The sequence below is a fragment of the Panonychus citri genome, unplaced genomic scaffold, assembly GCF_014898815.1.
Source record: "Panonychus citri isolate SS breed McGregor unplaced genomic scaffold, ASM1489881v1 Contig00141, whole genome shotgun sequence".
Taxonomy (NCBI): domain Eukaryota; kingdom Metazoa; phylum Arthropoda; class Arachnida; order Trombidiformes; family Tetranychidae; genus Panonychus; species Panonychus citri.
Genome location: NW_026515546.1, coordinates 4,653,591 through 4,671,701, shown reverse-complemented (window position 1 = coordinate 4,671,701; position 18,111 = coordinate 4,653,591). Strand labels below are relative to the sequence as shown.

The 18,111-nt window shown below is 30.5% G+C and overlaps 6 protein-coding genes across 8 annotated transcripts; 2 read left to right on the top strand and 4 right to left on the bottom strand.

The window, feature by feature from the left end:
- The first annotated feature begins 5,665 nt into the window (after positions 1 to 5,665).
- Positions 5,666 to 9,190, top strand: LOC128395795 (uncharacterized). Of its 2 annotated transcripts, none has more exons than XM_053356279.1 (2): positions 5,666 to 5,922; positions 7,760 to 9,190. In XM_053356279.1, exons 1-2 carry the CDS (start codon positions 5,914 to 5,916, stop codon positions 8,810 to 8,812), a joined length of 1,062 nt encoding a protein of 353 aa, XP_053212254.1. In that variant the 5' UTR covers positions 5,666 to 5,913; the 3' UTR covers positions 8,813 to 9,190. The 2 variants fall into 2 exon arrangements, 1 of the variants encoding a protein (XP_053212254.1); XR_008326719.1 differs by lacking the exon at positions 5,666 to 5,922 and adding an exon at positions 7,110 to 7,429 and having other exon boundaries at positions 7,760 to 7,904.
- On the bottom strand, positions 6,251 to 7,023 carry LOC128395799 (small nuclear ribonucleoprotein F-like). Its single transcript, XM_053356284.1, has 2 exons — positions 6,758 to 7,023; positions 6,251 to 6,573 (listed from the first exon to the last, which is right to left on the bottom strand). The coding sequence occupies exons 1-2, from the start codon at positions 6,893 to 6,895 to the stop codon at positions 6,442 to 6,444; spliced, it is 270 nt and encodes an 89-aa protein (XP_053212259.1). The 5' UTR covers positions 6,896 to 7,023; the 3' UTR covers positions 6,251 to 6,441.
- LOC128395796 (splicing factor 3A subunit 2-like) lies at positions 9,091 to 10,369 on the bottom strand. The gene is made up of 2 exons (XM_053356280.1): positions 9,832 to 10,369; positions 9,091 to 9,753 (listed from the first exon to the last, which is right to left on the bottom strand). The coding sequence occupies exons 1-2, from the start codon at positions 10,234 to 10,236 to the stop codon at positions 9,136 to 9,138; spliced, it is 1,023 nt and encodes a 340-aa protein (XP_053212255.1). The 5' UTR covers positions 10,237 to 10,369; the 3' UTR covers positions 9,091 to 9,135.
- A 155-nt stretch (positions 10,370 to 10,524) lies between these two features.
- On the bottom strand, positions 10,525 to 11,685 carry LOC128395797 (general transcription factor IIE subunit 2-like). The gene has a single exon (XM_053356281.1). The coding sequence runs from the start codon at positions 11,553 to 11,555 to the stop codon at positions 10,707 to 10,709; it is 849 nt and encodes a 282-aa protein (XP_053212256.1). The 5' UTR covers positions 11,556 to 11,685; the 3' UTR covers positions 10,525 to 10,706.
- An 89-nt stretch (positions 11,686 to 11,774) lies between these two features.
- On the top strand, positions 11,775 to 12,525 carry LOC128395798 (succinate dehydrogenase assembly factor 2, mitochondrial-like). Its single transcript, XM_053356283.1, has one exon. The coding sequence runs from the start codon at positions 11,893 to 11,895 to the stop codon at positions 12,385 to 12,387; it is 495 nt and encodes a 164-aa protein (XP_053212258.1). The 5' UTR covers positions 11,775 to 11,892; the 3' UTR covers positions 12,388 to 12,525.
- A 41-nt stretch (positions 12,526 to 12,566) lies between these two features.
- LOC128395793 (protein Jade-1-like) lies at positions 12,567 to 18,007 on the bottom strand. Of its 2 annotated transcripts, none has more exons than XM_053356277.1 (11): positions 17,824 to 18,007; positions 16,927 to 17,001; positions 16,370 to 16,683; positions 15,974 to 16,194; positions 15,625 to 15,865; positions 15,436 to 15,558; positions 15,206 to 15,366; positions 15,010 to 15,127; positions 13,786 to 14,776; positions 13,636 to 13,708; positions 12,567 to 13,510 (listed from the first exon to the last, which is right to left on the bottom strand). In XM_053356277.1, exons 1-11 carry the CDS (start codon positions 17,858 to 17,860, stop codon positions 13,393 to 13,395), a joined length of 2,472 nt encoding a protein of 823 aa, XP_053212252.1. In that variant the 5' UTR covers positions 17,861 to 18,007; the 3' UTR covers positions 12,567 to 13,392. The 2 variants fall into 2 exon arrangements, with proteins under 2 accessions (XP_053212252.1, XP_053212253.1); XM_053356278.1 differs by lacking the exon at positions 17,824 to 18,007 and adding an exon at positions 17,451 to 17,524.
- Positions 18,008 to 18,111: the final 104 nt, after the last annotated feature.

Below are 18,111 nucleotides of genomic sequence, written 5' to 3'. Positions count from 1 at the left end.
CTTATATATATTGACCATTGGTCGACAAAAGTGATATTGAATTGAGTAAATTCTAGTAAGATAAATGTTATTATCCAGTAGCTTAAGGTTAAGTTTCCAAATATATAATAACAATCATAAGAATAGTTTGTAATTATAATTGATTGATTTAGTTCATTTTTCGCTGATCTTTTTGATTATACTTGTTTGTTTCTAATTCATATTGTAATTAATTGAAGTTAAGATTAATCAAGAAAGTATATTGCTCGACACAATTAACAGGTCAGAATAATTTTACCTCTCAGGTTGAATGTTGTAGTTAAATTTTGATTCCATGAGAGACTCACAATGATGTATATCTAATCTTTAAGCTCTCAGATTGTTCAAGGTTTGTTGAACAATCATTCATGAAAGATAATATAATTTATCATGATAATTTTGTGAAAATAAATCTAAACTAATCTAATCAACTTTTCATTAACCAGTGTTGACTAATTACAAGCTACAAGTTTCAGTACGAAAAAGGTTGATTTCCGATATTAATCAGAATAATCAGATTCATTGTAATCATGGTAACTTTTCCCCTCTATCTCTCCATGAAATGTTTCTTATTTTTCCATGTCAATGAGTAGAACTGATTAACTACCATGAGATTAGCCTTTAGTGCGGTCAGAAAGTTTAAGCATCAATGATACTGATCTTTTTAATGTATATGGAGATGAGAGAGAGAGAGAGAGAGAGAGAGAGAGAGAGAGAGAGAGAGAGAGAGGAGATACTTACATGATAATCATTTTTACGATGAAAACATTGATTCTCAATCAATTATCGGTGAAAAGAAATGAAAGATTCTGCCAAGTTTTTATTCTGAGTCTCAATTGTTACCGGAAATTGATTCAATTCCAAGAAACTTTTATCCCGATATACTTTTTGTCTTTTATATATTTTATCTTCTTTATCATCATCACCATCACCAATAACAACAATACTTTTATCAAATTCTATTAATGCTCCAAGTTACCATCTTATTGAGTCTCCATGGGTTCCTTCAAGAGCTTCTTCCGGGTTTCTCATGAAGTTACAGGATGAAGATGAAGAAAAAATAGTTCGAAAGGAGCAAAAAAAAAAGTTCTAAATCTAAATGGAATTGCATTTCTAACTAACCTTTTTCCCTTCGTACACATGAGTTTTTATTCAACAATCAACTTTAATTCTGATCATTAGTTATCCCAATTATCTGACCGATTAACTAAACAATCATCAATTTAAAAAGCTCACAAAATCCAATGGTCACACTAGATTTTCAAATGAAGGGCCAATGTTAATAAACTTATATTATTTCAATCAATGGGGTTAATTAAATTGCTCTGTAAGAATTGATTGTAATATTAAAAGGTTACATTAATGATGAGCGTTGTAACATTAATTTAGTTGAAAGTAAATAATTGCTTGCCAAGAAAAAGAAACGTTGATTGTTTGGTTAACTTTGATTCTATTTTTTTTGTTGAATTTTCTGCAACAATTGATGAAAATTTATACACAGAAAACAAGTGATGATTAAGATTTATGTAAATCCGATTCAATTGTTATTCAAGCTTTTCGTGATTTCTGATTATCTCAGCAAGAAAATAACCATTTGCATTTACGATCATTTTATTTTCGGTTGATGTTCAAATGCGCTGGTTAAGCGACATTTAAAGTGCTTATCAATGCAGAAAAGTTATTCGAGAGTAACATTGTTTCACATTCATTTCGAAATCTATTTGGTGCTATTAACCCAAATTGGACCAAGTGTCAATTGAACTATTATCTAGTGGATATTTGGACATTTTGTGAGAATATTTTTAATTTTCTTCTTCTTCTTCTTTTCTAGTTTCGAGTGTAAAGAATACATTTATTCTGATAGTTTAAATTCATATCCTGAACTTCTAGCAGGAAATTCTGTCAGTCCCATTTTTCATTATCACCAGGAAACTTCACTAGCAATTATTAATCATCATGGTTCTGGTTAACTTGTGAATTCACTGCTGGCATTGATCATGAATGATTCTGTCTCAAGATTACATATGATAAGTTCATCTGGTGTCATTTCATGTCTACATTATCATGTCTCTATCATGAGACTAACAGTTTTTTTTTGCTGAGTTTAAAGTTCTGATACAATGTGAATAACATGAACTAAATTTCAAGTTATAAAGCTCAAAACTGACTTTCAATGAGAAGAGGTTGAACTGATTAACTTGATAATTACATTTCTGTATACAGATATAAAAAAGTTAATCCTAATCAAATGATTAATAGACAATCATATCAGAGATGAATCTCTTAATTGTAGTCATCAAAAGAATAGTAATCTATTATTTGATCGTAATCCTAATCAGTAATTAACTTTTTTTTTCTAAATATTCATTCAGATTTTGCATCGACATTTTTACACTTTCAATGAATCATTATAATACATGGTGGACTTTAATTGTGACACTTTTATCAAGCTGACAGAGCACATTAGAGTTGCCCCATCGAACTTGTTAATCAAAAAGTTCTAACTATTGTCCCAGAATAGGAGGACAATGAAAACAACTTGAAGTTAAATGAATGAAACAAATTGATGATCAGAGATGCATGAGTTGAACTTGATTGCCTTTGGGGGTTAAAGGTCATCATCGTAATAACTAATGATGCAAATCAGAAAATCTCCTAATCCTGGTGATGATGATTAAAATCCCATAGACGATTCACAATAAGTGAACTATATCTAAAGACTATCATCAATCATGAAAATTCAGGGTAAATTCAATCCCTGAAAGAAGTTCAATTCTTGTTGTTGAGTAATTCTGATGAAAGATGAAGAGTACAACATTAGAATTATATTGTTCATGGATAATTATCAATTAGGAGATGGAAATTTTTACCATGATTAATTAGAACAGTCAAGTCTAGTTAAGTTTATCATCCAAGTTCATGTGAAAATGTATTGATATTTGGCTAATTGATGTGAATGTCATCATGAAATTGATTATATTTATCATGATATTGGAAAAAGTCAAAGGTAAATACATTGATCGGAATACTTGAAAGTATATAAATAATAACCCTCAATGCCTTCAGGGTGATTTCCTTAGATTCATTAGACAACAGATACATGGTCAATATCATGACAATTTCCATGGGTCAAGAATAGTATCATGAAATTATCTCTCGAATAAACAATTGCTGATGAAAAAGAAGTTGAATTTTTTTCTTATTATAAGAAAATCAACTGAATCACTTTTACTTTCATTTCATTTCTTGATGAGTTGAAATTCAAAGCTCATATTCATATAATCTCACTGATTTTATCTGTTCATCAAGTTTAATGAAACAATTTGACAATTAGTCTAATTTGAGTGTAGAGATGGGAATTTGATTAAATCATATTAATATATTATATATTGTAATGAACAATTAGAGGAAAAGTTGAAATAATGAATTTAGAATAAGTCAAAAAAAGATTCAAAAGACTTACATATTAACTTTTTCTCCTTCTCAAAGATTTCATGTCATCCTTATGATTTAATTCAGAGCAATAATATCTCATGATGAATGAATTAATTATTCAGCAAATCATCATGTTCACATGTTGGATTGTGTTTTCAGTCAAAATTGAAAATTGGAAAATTTTAATTACAAATTAAATGAACAAACAGAGTAAAGAAACTCAAGTATAAAAATCAATGTGATTACAATAAAGATTCTGATTCATTTTCCATCATGATGAAATCTAAATTCAACAATTTCCTCATGAGAAAACATTGAATTATCATGAATAACATGATAGCGAAATTAAAAACTTGAATATCTTTTGTTTTCTGTTGATCATGAAAAACAAGAATCTGAATTTATATCATGAAAATTGAACTTTTCTTAACTTTTATATTAATAATTTATCACCAATTGAATGTTTCAATGTTTCAACTTGTATTCAAAATTAAACAATATCCAATTGTCCTCTAATTGTTTGGGATGTTCAATGACAATTTAAATTGTAATTATCTCTTGAAATCATAATTAATCAAGGTGAAAGTTTAAACTACCAGATCAATGAGATATAAACTTTTTTCCTCTTAATTGTCACTTGATAACAACAATTAGTAACCTTGATTTGATTAGAAAATTATCTCAATTATTGTTATTGTTTTTTTCTGCTTAATTGTGATTAAATTTTTTTCTGTTAAAAATATTTTCCTTTCTCATTTAAGGTTATAATTAACTTATACTGATTGTTGTAAGAAATTGATTTAATCATTGTAACCCTTGTTTTTTGTTCACACTGAACAATTAATTGTTTTTCATTTAGTTAACTACCGATATTAATTATTATAATCAATGAGAAAAATTTTTAATCAAAGTTTAGTTAATTGTCAACTAATCAAAAGGTTAATTATATTGATAAACTTATATGAAACTTTGTATATTGAGGTCAATGGTTTGAATTGCTGTTTCTTATAATTAATCATTTAAACTTAACAATTAACAATTAATCACAATTAATAAGTTAATTTTATTTGGAGGCAAAAAAATTGTTACAATTGTTAATTTAATTGTGATCAATAATGTTACTGAATATCAAGTCTGATTACCAACAAGATGATTAATTTAAATTGTGAAAAAATTTTTTAATTGTATTACAATATTGTAGCTAATTAAAAATATTGGTTGATTAATTAACCACAAAATGATTTGTTTAATTGATAAAATTAAACATTAACCATGTTGGTAATTTAATTGCGATGAACAATTTAATAAACGAAAATAAGTTTACAATTAACAAAAAGACTTTGATTGTTGTTGTTGTGTAATCAATTGATTGATTGATTGTTACAATTAACCAAAAATGAGAACCAATTGAACTGATTGTTAATAATTTAAACAATTGGGAACAAATTGTTACTAAATTGTTTGTTAATCTAATTCCAGGCCTGAGAATAATTAAAACTGGATTAAGTGTTTACAACTAATTGAGTGATGAAATTTGTTTCCACCTCTTAATTATTTAACTATTGCTTTAGTGATTAACAAGATAATCAAATTTCTTAATCATAAAAACATACTCACACAATCAACTAAATTAACTGGATTAAAAAAAGTATCAAACAATCAAGATGGCGAAAAAAATTTTCTCGTATATCCAAATAACAGCAATCAATCAATTGTCTCAAGCAAAGCAAAAAAGATCAACAACAATTAAGTTAATTGTTTCGGTCTTATGTTTAACTAAAGAGTCTGCGTATCAAACAATCAAATTAAATCACAATCCAACCTTTTTAAAAGTTTCTACAATTAAAACAATTTATCATGTTCGAGTCGTTTAAATTACCATTTTAATCATTTTGCTGATTGTGACAATTTAAAGTGTTTATATTCAAACAAATTAACTTAACAGTGTAATCATTAAATTCACTGATTGTCATTAGTGATTGAGTTTGCTAATTTTTCTGTGTTTGATCAACAATTTAAACTGATTGTCGTTTTTTTTTTCTTACCGAACGATAATTTTTAGCTTAATAGCTTAATGATAATTGTAAGTTTAGGTTAAACTAATTGTGAAAAATTGAAATAAGAGGTGATAATCTAATTACTAATAGTGAATTTTAAATTGTTGTCAATTGGTTTGTCGATTTTGTCACTTGATTGCTGATTAGATTTACGGAAGTTAATCATTGGCGTCGTTAGTTCATTTTCGTTCGTAATCATCAGTGTTAATTATAATTACTTTTTACTCGTTGTTTGTGAGGTTTGATCGTTCATTTCTCAACAATTTCAATCAATTGTTGTTGATTGAAACTCAAAACAAACAGTTAACTGTTTATTTATTTTCATCTTCGGTGTTGATTCTGTTAATCATTGTGAAATTTTCAACAATTTAAACCATTGGATTTTTTTCTTACCATTCAAATTATGTACAAAGTAAGTTAAACTTATTTCCTTAATCATTTCCAATAACCGATTCAACCTTTGAAAAATTAAGTTTCAATGTTGATTGTGATTGAAAAGATCAATGGTCAATCTGACTTGACCAATATTCTTGATATTATTACTTAATTGTTTTAGATTAAGTAGTAAATTACAATTCCATTTTGTAACAATTACACAATTGTTTCCATCTAAAGTTTTTCCTTCTTGATTCTGATGAATATTGTACCAGAAAGAAACTGGAGCAAGTTGATTTCTCAATGGTCGTTTTTTTTTGTCACCAAATGACCGATTTAAAGTGTTGTAAGAGGTTGATAGATGATTCTGTGTAACTTGTAAAATGGTTTATTACAAGTTGGATGAATACATATCTCAATATGATGAGATGTACACATTAAGTTGAGAATTTGATAGATTGGAAATTTTGTTCGTAAAAAAATTGGTTCATGTTGTTTGTTTTCACTTTGGTTCCTTTTACTTGTTGTTGTTTTAGCACTTGAAGTGAGCAATAGGCTATTCCCTCATCTCTCCATCTTCCTCTTCGTCTTCAACTCCCTTGATATATAAAACATTGTTACATCGAACTAAAATTTCACCAATATTACCGACGAAATTACCACCAACATATTCTTCAGTGTTAGCCAGCTACATATAGAAAAAAAGAGAGAAGAGAAAAAAGCATGTAAACAAAGAGATTAATTGAGAGAAAATTATGGAAAATTACACTGACAATCATTAAAGAACATCCTGAATCAAAGGTAACAGTTTAAGAGGTACATCTAAATTGTCAAAATTAAGATGCAAAGTCATTTAATTAATCACAATTTACCTGAAGATTCATGTAATTATCGGTACTGACAAGATATCCTTTGTACTCCATGCCCCATTTTAGCTTGACAACAACAGGTTTTCCAGTTAAACCATTTAGAAATGGTTTAGGATTCAAAGGCATTAAGCCAGCCGACATTTTGATTGATCTTTACAAAGACAATTAGATTAAACAGAACAAACAATTAATGATACAGAAGGTTATAATTAGAGACGAAAATGATCTTAACAAATTAAGAAAAGAAATTGAAAAAACCAAACCAACTGAAGAACCAATGGTCAGTGGCTCCATCTGTGGATCGAAAATGAAAAAAATTCTATTCTTTTTCAATGTTTTCTTTTCTTCTCAAAAATTGTTATTAATTATTTTCTCTTTAATTGGAACCAATTTAATTTTATTCGTCTACAATTTACTAATTGTGATTACATCTTAATGTTAACAGATCATAAGCTTCGTTGAACAGTGAATTTACTTTCGTTTGTCAACCTTTACTTTTCAGTTTAATTTGAATTATAATCAAAATTCTGAATTGTTTGGGTTTTGTTAAATTATCTTATCTTCAATTACCGGGTTGTTAAAATTGAGGTAACATAATTATAATTAGTGATTAATTTCATTAATGGTTTTAAGGTTGACAAACTTAAACTGGTAAATCAATTGAACAGGAAGTTTGTAAGTCAATCAATGTCCTTTTGTTTTAATATCTTTCTCTCTCCTTTTCTTCAATAGAAAAGTGTTTCAAATTCACTAATAATATTATGTTATATTGTCTAACAATTAACGTACATTTTATTTTGATTTAATTTAAAATGTGAAAAGAGATACAATCAACACGATTGAGTTAACAATAAGAAAGAAAAGTAATTCTATTCTAAATAGTTAAATAGTGTCTCGACTTGAGGTAAAATTAACTCTCTCCCCTTAACAGAAATCTAATGATCCAAATTGGTACAAATAATTTCAAATAGAATTAATTGTTTTTCTATATTTTTCGACTTACAGATAAATTGTATTCTTCTTCTATTAATCATCTCACTTCTATCTTACAATGTGGCCTCACCAACTCATAAACCAAGTAAACAATTGGAACAACAATCATCATCATCATCATCTACAAATCAAAATACAAATTCATTCAGACCGATAAATGGAGATAATCATGGAGGCGAAAAAAAGACAAACAAGGAAAATGTCGATGAAAATGGTAAACCACAAGGAGAAGGATTCGCCAAGGGTCAAGTATTTGAATATTCTTATTCAACCTTCCATCAAGATCCACAATCGGCTGATATTTTATCTCCAATGAGTGATGATAAACAAGAGACCATTTTGACCACTAATGGTTCGGATAATTTTGCCGATCATGAGGTTGCCCGTCAAACTTTACCAAGATTTTTCTCTTATCCATCAACCGGAGGATTAAATGATAATTCAACTGATCCATCAGCAAGTATTAAACAATTTGAGGAAGCATTTAAAGTGGAATCAACTGGAACCAGTGAGAATCCAATTGTAGCCAATTTTCAGCCCGCTCTTGGTGAAGTTGCCGCTGCCGCTTCGTATTTCAGTTATGCTCCACCATCGGTTCCCTCTTTCATGAAAATGGGTTTCAGTGAAAGTGATATTGACGATGGTGATATGGATGATGAATCTCTTGACGGTAGTGATCTTGATTTTAAATCGAGTAATAGTCCAAAAAAATTGGAACGATCATCTGAATACAAGGATAAAGATGGTGAAAATGGCGGAGAGGAAGATCCAAAGGTGAAAATGGTTCAAGTATTAATGGGAAGGAAAAATGAGAAAGGTAAACCTTGGGGAACCAAAACTACTCTTGTTTACCGAGATCCTAAAGATGCAAATAATTACATGCAAGTGACCGAGGTCAAGATGAGCGTTAAGAGTAAAAAAGATGGACCCGAATCGAGCGGAGATGAAATGTCCAAAGAGAGTAAGAGCAGTTTCCATGGGTCAAGTTACGCAAGTCAACCCACACTTGGAGGTTATGGTGGAGACTTTTTCGAGCCAAATGAACCACCGGAACCAACTTTCTAATAAATTTTCGCATCTCACAATTAATTAAAAATCTTTCATATACTTTTCGATAGACAATCAAATGTTTATAAATATAATACAAAACTTTTCAAATGTTAGATCAAAATTTTCCAGAAAGTGATTAACATGTGACAAATGTCAATGCAAGGTAATTGTTTTTTTGTTTCATAAGGAATCACGATCACGATCACAATTTAAATATTTCTCTCATGATTGAAACGTTTTTCCATCGAGTGAAAAAATTTTGATCTAAAATAAAATAATAATAAACTTGACAATTTGATGAGAAATTCAAGTTTTAATGAGCCAAAGGCAATTGTCTATCAATCGGTTGACATGTTGGTTTCATCATCTTGTGAATTGTCATCGTTAACATCACCATTATTTGTAACACCAGAATTGTCATCAGAATCGTTTCCATTACTTTCAATGAGATTTTGTGTTGGGGGTGGTGATGATGTCGAAGCTGTGGTTGGTTCAGAGGTTGAAATTGGTGATATTCTGTTGTTTTCATTGACAACATTTGAATTGTTTTCCTCTGAATCTGAATGTGAACCTTTGGTGTTACCATTTTTACCTTGAGATGAATTGTGATTACTTTTATTGTTGTGAATTTCTTTGGGTCCAGTTAATTTAGATGGAATAAGATGATCTTTCGATTTAGCCGCTCCAAGAACGGAAGCGAGAATCGGATTAGTTTGTTCTACTTTAAAAGCAACTTGAAGGAAAAATTGTTTCGAATCTTTATTCCAAAAGGTCCAGAATTTATCTTCACTTTTATCAACCTCTCGACTTGGAACTTTAAATCCAATCGTCTCGTAAGGTTCAGCAGCGAATAGAACATATTGCCATCGTCTATCGGGAGGTTCGATCTTTTGTTCATAAGCGGACATGAAACGGTGACGAGGTAAAACTCCATCGGTTATCTCAGGATAATCAACCTAAAGAAAAACAAACAATTAGACAGACAATTAGAGAATAGGAAAGCAATTGGTTTCAGAGAATTTGTTTAACTTTACCTGGAATAACAGTGATTGTTGACCTGATTCCGGATCTAATTGTTTGGTAACCCGATAACCTGGTCTTCCAATTTTAACAAATTTCTTGATCTCTGTTCGTGGTTTAGCTGGAGCAGGTAAAGCCGGTGAATCTTTTGAATCTTTTGCTTGCCTTCGAGCCAAATTGGTTTGATGTTTTTTACCCTGAGTATGGGCCAGATAAGAACCTTCATTATTGTGAAGAGTTAAACACAATTTACACTCATAAGAACCTAAATGATTCTTCATAAAATAAGGATCTTTCTGTAAATCAATTGATTCCAAGGCGAGTTGTCTTAATCTCTCTCTCCTTTCCCTATTGGTTTCAGACCAACTTGCAACTCCTCCGCTGCCAGTTTTACCACCGGCTCGATGTTGGAAATCCATCTTGGATCACAGGCAGAGAAAGAACAAAATTTTCAACACCAACAAAAATAAATCAGCCAAACAAAAAACTCAATCAATTAGAAACAAAGATAATCAATTGAACCAAAAAAAAAATGAACAATTTTTCAAAAGAAAACATATGATCGGATCCGATTGATATTCGAATGGGATTCGAATCCCAAACTCATTAGAACTCAACTTCGAGTCATTTAATTGAATTACAATTAGTTTAAATTGTATCGAAAATTAATGGACAATGCAAATATTTCAATAGGCCATTTAAAACAATTGAAAAGAAATAAATTTAATGAGGTTTTTTGCTGTTTATATGTACACAATATGATTGTAATTTCATCTTGTTCATCATGATGATGAAATAACAATTAGGGTGAAGATGAAAATTTTATCGTTTCCTTCATCACGATGAACTTGATCATTTCTAATTCTACCTTTTCTTTGTTGATGACAATTTAACCATTATAATCTTGAAGTATATCTCCCATGTGTTCATTGTGTTTCTTAAAGTTCCTTGGTTTCTTGGATGTTGGTTTTTTCCTTTTCTGCATTGGAGTTGAGTTTTTACCACCGACATCTTTCATTGAGGTGATTCCATGTTTTTCTAAATACTCTTCGATCTTTGCATCATCTAAACCATCAACGGCAGCGGTTCTCCAAAATTTCTGAAACTCATCATCAACCTTAAACTGGATCGATCTATCATTATAGTAGAGAATTTTCTTCTTATCCGTTGGCCTTGTTAACATAATGATCGCCTCTCCAAGAGCTTTAATACACCTATCAGCATTTGGAAGAGATTCTTGAATATCCTCCAATGGAATACCTCCTTGTCCTCTTTGATCATATTTATCTAATAACCGGAGTAGAGATTTTTTATCTTTCAATGGAAATGTTGGCTTGTAGAAATATTTCTGTCCATCTTCAGTTATATCCACTTTAGGGTTATTTTTGAGAGCTTCAGTTGCGAGCCATTGTCTCTGTCTTGGTGCCAAATCCAATTGATTTGTTTCATCTAACATATCCTCCAATGTAAGAGGTTCATTGTCACCATCAAGGTATCGTTGTTTCATATACTTGACAATCTTAGCCAAACAGGCAAAATTAGCATTAGAAGATGGCTTGTATTTCTTGAAGTCAAAGGTTTTCTCGGCAACCGGAGCTGGAGCCGATTTACGAGGCTTTTTATTTGATTCTTTTCCACTCTCTTGATTTGAAGTCACAGGCCTTTTAGCTTCGATCACTGGTGTGGCAAACGCTTTCTTTTTAAAAGCTTCTCGAGCTTTCAACAGAGCAGGATCCATACTCTCAATAAGCACAAAGTCAATTCACAGAAAAAAAATAAATTAATTTAATCGGAAAGGCGAAAATAATTAACAAGATTATGGAAGAAAAAAATTCCAACCTCAATTAAATGATCAATCGAGAGAATAGAAAACAAATTTTTTTTTGTAAACACAAATTCTAATTCGATTGTTTCGCCATCTAGAGTTCGTTTATTGTACTAAATGGTTTTTGGAAATTTTTTTCCATTCAAATGAAAGATTTTGATTGTTTACAATTACGCAGAAATTAATTAATTGGTTTTATTTAATTTGTTTGGATTTTTTTGGTTCACAAGTTTATTTAGATTTGATTGAAATGTTTGGTTTAGTGTCCAGAATTGGTAACAACTTTAATGTTTGTCGGTTGGTCCAACAATCATCTCAATTTAGTGTAACCAGATTTTCAACCAGTGATAATAATCAAAAGACTGACAATGTCAATGGTAAATTTGATTGTATTGATTTAGATAATGGTACTGAACCTCCGATACCATTGTACCAACGTTTTAATGAAAGTATTGATGTTAAAAGAGCCCGTTTATTGTATCAAAGTCGAAAACGTGGAATGTTGGAAAATGATTTACTTCTGAGTACATTTGCTCATCGTTATTTGGATACATTTGATGGTAAACAATTGGACATTTATGATAGTTTGATTAATAGTCCATCAAATGATTGGGATCTTTTCTATTGGGTTGTCGGTAAAAAGGAAACACCATCAGAATTTAGTAATCCGATTATGGATCTACTCAAGGAACATGCTAAAAACCATCACAAGGAAAACAGGACTCGACAGCCAACCCTTTATTAAGGTGATCGAAAATCTCAGCAAAATAAATAATCAACAAATTGGAATTACAATTAGTAATTAATGTAAATTCTATAATAGATTTTAGTGTCAAATTGTATAAATTCAATTAAAGAGGTAAGATAAATGTGCTGATAAAAATGTGATTGTATCAAAATTTAGATTAGCGACAAAACTTTACAGTTGAAATCGAAACAAAAATGCAATTTGATTTATTTCGTATTGAATATTATAAATAATCTCAATGTGATTTCAATGAAACACAATAATTATATTAGACGATGATGAGGAAGTGATGAAGATCAAAATAATAATTACAAATTTCAACAAAATAACTTTAAAGTCTATGAAGGAGAAGATGATGATCAGGGTAAATTCATGTACATGAGAATGAATTTGTAAATGTTTTATGTACGTTGAGAGGTGAAGGTTATGAAAATTAGAAGAGAACAAAAAAAAACAATCATCGAAATTGATTAAATGATGATGATGGATAGAAATATATGAAGCAATTTACACAAATTTACACAATTTAAAGGGGATCAAGTTAAATGGGCTGATATTTTAGAGAAATATCTTAATTTTAACAATAATCTCAGTTCAACTGAGCTCAAAATCAGATCGTATTTGCTTTTTGAACACTGGGAGAAAAGTGTACAAATAATAAATGATTTTTTCTCCATAAATAATTAATCATGGAAAATGAACAAATGAGAAAAGAGAGAGAGAGATGATTATTTAAGATGATGAATTAATTGCATTGTAGGTAAAACGCAGAAGAAAAAGTTGCTCAATGAGTAGATGATTAAATTAAATTACCGAAGATGCGAAAATGATGATGATGATGATGATCATTATCTCTAAAACTTGGGCTTAGAATTAATTGAATAGTTTTCACGTTGTTTCCGAATTTAACCGAAATTAAACTATTCAAATTAGATTTAAATTATGTGATTCTCTGATTGTGCGCTCGTGAATATTTTACGAAAATTGATTATAGTTGGTTAACTAAAAGCGCCTTTGATTGAATGATCTTCTCCTCTCAAGGAATCTTTCATTTCCTTTGTAACTATTATCTTCCATTGTTGGTCTCCTTAAAAAGTGATGATTAGGAGATACGGATACCCTAAAATTAGAAAAACGATTCCAAGATAATTAGTTAATAACTAGAACAAATAGACAAAATATATATGCTCGAAAATAGATTGGAAAACATTTATTTTAAATTAGATCGAGGCAATAGGTTCATACCTTTGTTCATTGTGAAAATTTTTCAACGGGCTAATTGTATAATTTGATTCATCACGACAAACGCGATCACTTTCTGTAAAGATGAAATTAGTTGATTAGTTATAACATTTGATGACAGTTTTACATTTTTTGTTAGATCAAATCATTTACCTTTGTGATTATCACGATTCTTTTTGGGAATTCTATATCCAATTAGGGCTGATGCTCTGGTAATAACAGAATTATTTACAATTTTATCTTCTTTAATTGGATCAGTCGGGCTTGATTTGGAGCTGATGGTTATTTGATTATCACTTTTGGTAATACTTTTCTCTCTCAAAGTATTTCTAATAGACTCTGACTTAGGAGAGGTTTGATTAATGGGAACACTTTTACTCCGTAACGGTAAGGAAGTTAAAATTGGGAATCCGTTGACTTTTGTCTGTCCATTGTGATTCTTATGAGATCCATTAAAGGTAGAATAGCTTTTGCTACCTTTAGCTTTTTGTTGTAATTGTGGTGATTGAGGTGATTTTGGAGATTGTTGTGATTTACCGTTATCACTACTTTCACTTCGCCTTTGAGGATAAAATTTTAAATATGGATTTGGTCGATGGTGTCTCCTAAGTTTCTCAATGTTATCATTTCTCATCATGTTTCGTATTTGTTTTATCAAAACTTTTGGCTTATTTTTATCGCGTATATCGTAATCGTCATACATACAGCTTGAATTAATCACTTCTTTAGCGACTTTCATCCTCTCTTCTTGAGGTGCATTCGTCTTATAATTATATGAAATGGAGCTTGTTGTTGTTGATTCAGGTTGATCATCGCAAGATGGAAGCGGAGAACCAGTAGCAAAAGCAATGGCATTTTCAATTGTTTGTTGATGTGTTTTAACCCAATTACTTTTGATCTTTTCACGGCGACACAACATGTAACTTAAATTACGTATACGTTCAAGGTCCACCCTGAAACGTAAAATACCAGCGTGTTGTTGGAGTTTTAATCGTTCAAGAGATGTTGAATTAATCATTCGGATTAATGGTGATCCATAATTAGAGACTCTCTTCATTTTCCAATATTGTAATACAAGATCAATGTACATGAGTAGGCTTTCTTTTGAAGACTGAGGAAACTCAGTAATTAGCATAGGCAAAAACTGTTGGATAAAAGGAAAGCAAATCAATTAACAAAATCAAAAGTTCAAGAGATTGAGAGAAATGTACAAGTGCAACAATTAAGCCTTTAAATTGTTATTATTGGTCATCGATGAAAAGATTATAACCATTAGCAGCTAATCTTTTCTACGGTTATTTGATCCTAAATTCATGACCAGTAACAAATTAGCAAGGCTTAAAATTTGCAATTAAAGTTATAAGTAAACTAAATTACTTCTTGGTTTATTTGAGTAATGTCAATGTATTTCCAGAATTCGTTGCATGGATCATCACTGTCATTCGGTATTATGGTCAATTCTTCGAATGAATCTTCTTTCTTTTCCTCGCAAGAACTAAATGGAACAAAAAATACAATAAACAATTAAATAAAACCATCAAGAAAAAGAAAAGATTCGTATCAATTTAATTACCTTTCTCCTGATTCATTATCTTTTGGAGAGTCTTTACTAGAGTGTTTAGAACAGTAAGACTTCAATTTAACTCCTTTCTTGTCATCAACAGCGAAAACATTCATTTTGAGCTTAGCATTAAACGCACACGTTACATGATAAGCTACTTTACACGAGTTGACCTGAAAAAAAAGAAATAAAAAAAACTCTTCAATAAATCAATTATCAATTTAGTAGATTTATTTACTTACTGAACATTGGATCGGTGCTCCTTTTTTAATCTTACATAAAGAACATACAAGATTCAGTCTTGTGGGTGATATTTGTTTCGTTTTTGTAATTGGTTCCATTGATTTAACACATCCGATATTTACCTGTAACAAATTGGTAGAAAATTGATTAATATGAATTGGGAAACAAAAGTAGAGATTATAATTTACCTCTGGAATCCATAATGCACAGGCAACATGAGCCCATTCACCTGAATGTGAGGTTGGTTTAAGAGCACCACCACTATTGGGACACAATATACAGGGTAGATCTTTCTTGTAACCTAATTCTTTACATGGTCGACATAACCATTCACCATCGGGTATATGAGTAATTCCATAACAGGCTTGATGTACACAAATATTACATGAGTCACAGAAAACCATTTCATTTCCATCTTCGGCATCAGGACTTTAGAATGATAGATATTATATAAGAATAAGGAAAAACAATCAAATTAGTTTAGAAATTAGCTTGAAATCTGTTAATTTAAACAGTTAGAAAATGATTTAAAAATACCTTCGACAAACATCACATAAAACGTGATCATCATATTCAATTCCAACTTGTTTGGCTTTCATATTGCGAGCACACTGGTGTTCAAGTTCATTGATCAGATCTTCAACAAATTTCTCTGGTAATTTAATTGATTCATCAGATTCATGTAAAGTCTGTAACCAAGCCAAGTCTAGTAAATCCAGTTCATATTGTCCATACACCTCTAAATCAGTCTCATCAGTCTAATGGTATGACAAAGATAGAAAAATAGATTGAAATTTAGATGGTTGAATTGTAACAACAATTAAATGGGTCATTGTTTGATGACAGAAAAACGAATATAAGAAAAAACAATTGTTTCTTTTTGTGAGATGAAGAAGAAAAAAAAAATAGTAGCGTATTTATGTAGTAATATACCTTATTGATCTTTTTCAATGTTTTCACTTTGTTTGTGTCTTGAGAATGTGAATCTTGTTCCTTTTTGAGAAACCTAAAACTAGGTTCAGGAAGAGAATCAGGATTTACTGGTACTTGTACTCCTTTTTCCCATTCTTCTTTCCAATGGTCAGTGATTAGTAAATAATCTTCAGGTGAAAGTTGCTCGCCATCGGCCATTTTCATGGCAGATATGAGATCCTTACGAAATAACTCGGCTGGTTTTTTAACATAACCATAATTGTAGATACGATTTTTGTTGAGAGATGAGACATCACCCATTATGGCAGAAATATCTATGAGTGTAAATATGTGTAAGAAAAGAGAGACACCAGAATAAGAAACAATTTTGTCAACCAGGAACCAACAAGTGAAACGAGGAAAAATAGGAAACACAAAGAGAAAAGTACACAGTAAACAAATAGCTCTAAGTGGAACTGTTGATGTACTAATATGATGACGATGAAAGAAGAAAAAGAAAACCATAGATAAAGAAAAAAAAAAGGTTTCCCTCCAAACGGCCTAAGAGTAGAAAATACCTTTTTTGAACTTCTTTTTTCCATCTTCCTTGTTTTCATTTGGCAATAGTAGACCCATTTTACTTGCTCGTTTACCTAAAGATGAAAACAACAACAGGAGAATGTTGAATTATAGAGATGGAGAAAAAAATAGAGAAAACAAAAGATGTTATGAGTTCAAATTGAATGACAACACAAGAAGCACAATTATAAGAGTGAATGTATTATTAGTAGTCAAGGTAAGATTGGAACACAAGGTATACTGGTTCTTTCTGTTTCTCTTTCTCTCTTTCTATTAGCAGCTATTCATTTAGTGGGATCAGCTCATCCAGAGCAAGGTGGCAACAAGAACAACACACCCCACGGCTAATTTATAGCTGCTTCTTACTGTCAATATGAACAGGGTGAGCAAAAGAAAAGATAGAGAAAGATAATCTATGCCTAATGTTTACGGATGAAGCTTTAGAAATGGCAATGTATTGGCCAAGCATTTAGAAGATGGGGAATAATAGTATGAGAGAGGTTAATGAGATTAACATGATTACCAGAAATGGAACAAAAAATTGAGATGAGAAATTGAATGGAAAATATTGAAGAAGAAAAAACTGAAACTGTTAGAATAAAAAATAAGGAATAAGAAAGAGAGAGAGAGGAGAGAGAAATTGAAAGACAAAGTAAGAGAAGCAAATGGAAAGAGGAGAGAGAAGATGAAAAGAACGAGAGAATACAAAGAATGGAGACAAAAAAAGAAAGAGAAAGAGAGGAAAAAGAAAACGAGAAATATTAACATTTCTTGGAGAGAAAGAGAAAAAGAAAGAGAAAGAGAAAGAGAGAGAAGTGAATGTTTGTTGTTGTGGACAGAATATCAAGAGAAGAGAATTTAAAAATTGGAATTAATATTAATCATGTTCGACTTACCCGATGAATTAGCATCATTCTTGTTAACACTAATCATCCTAATTGGATGAAATTAAAGAAAAATTGTTAAGCCAGTTGGTAACCTGAGAATCACAATTAACTTTAATCAACACAAAAGACTAAAATTCAATCAAAAATCTATCATTTTCTTTACATTCACCTTCTTGTTTCTCTTTCTTTTTCTCTTTCTTTTCCATTCGCTGTCTTAGTCATTCTTCTGGGGACCATTTCCAAATAACGGCAATCAAAAGCTTCTCTTGGTAACATGTGACATAAACACTAATTTAT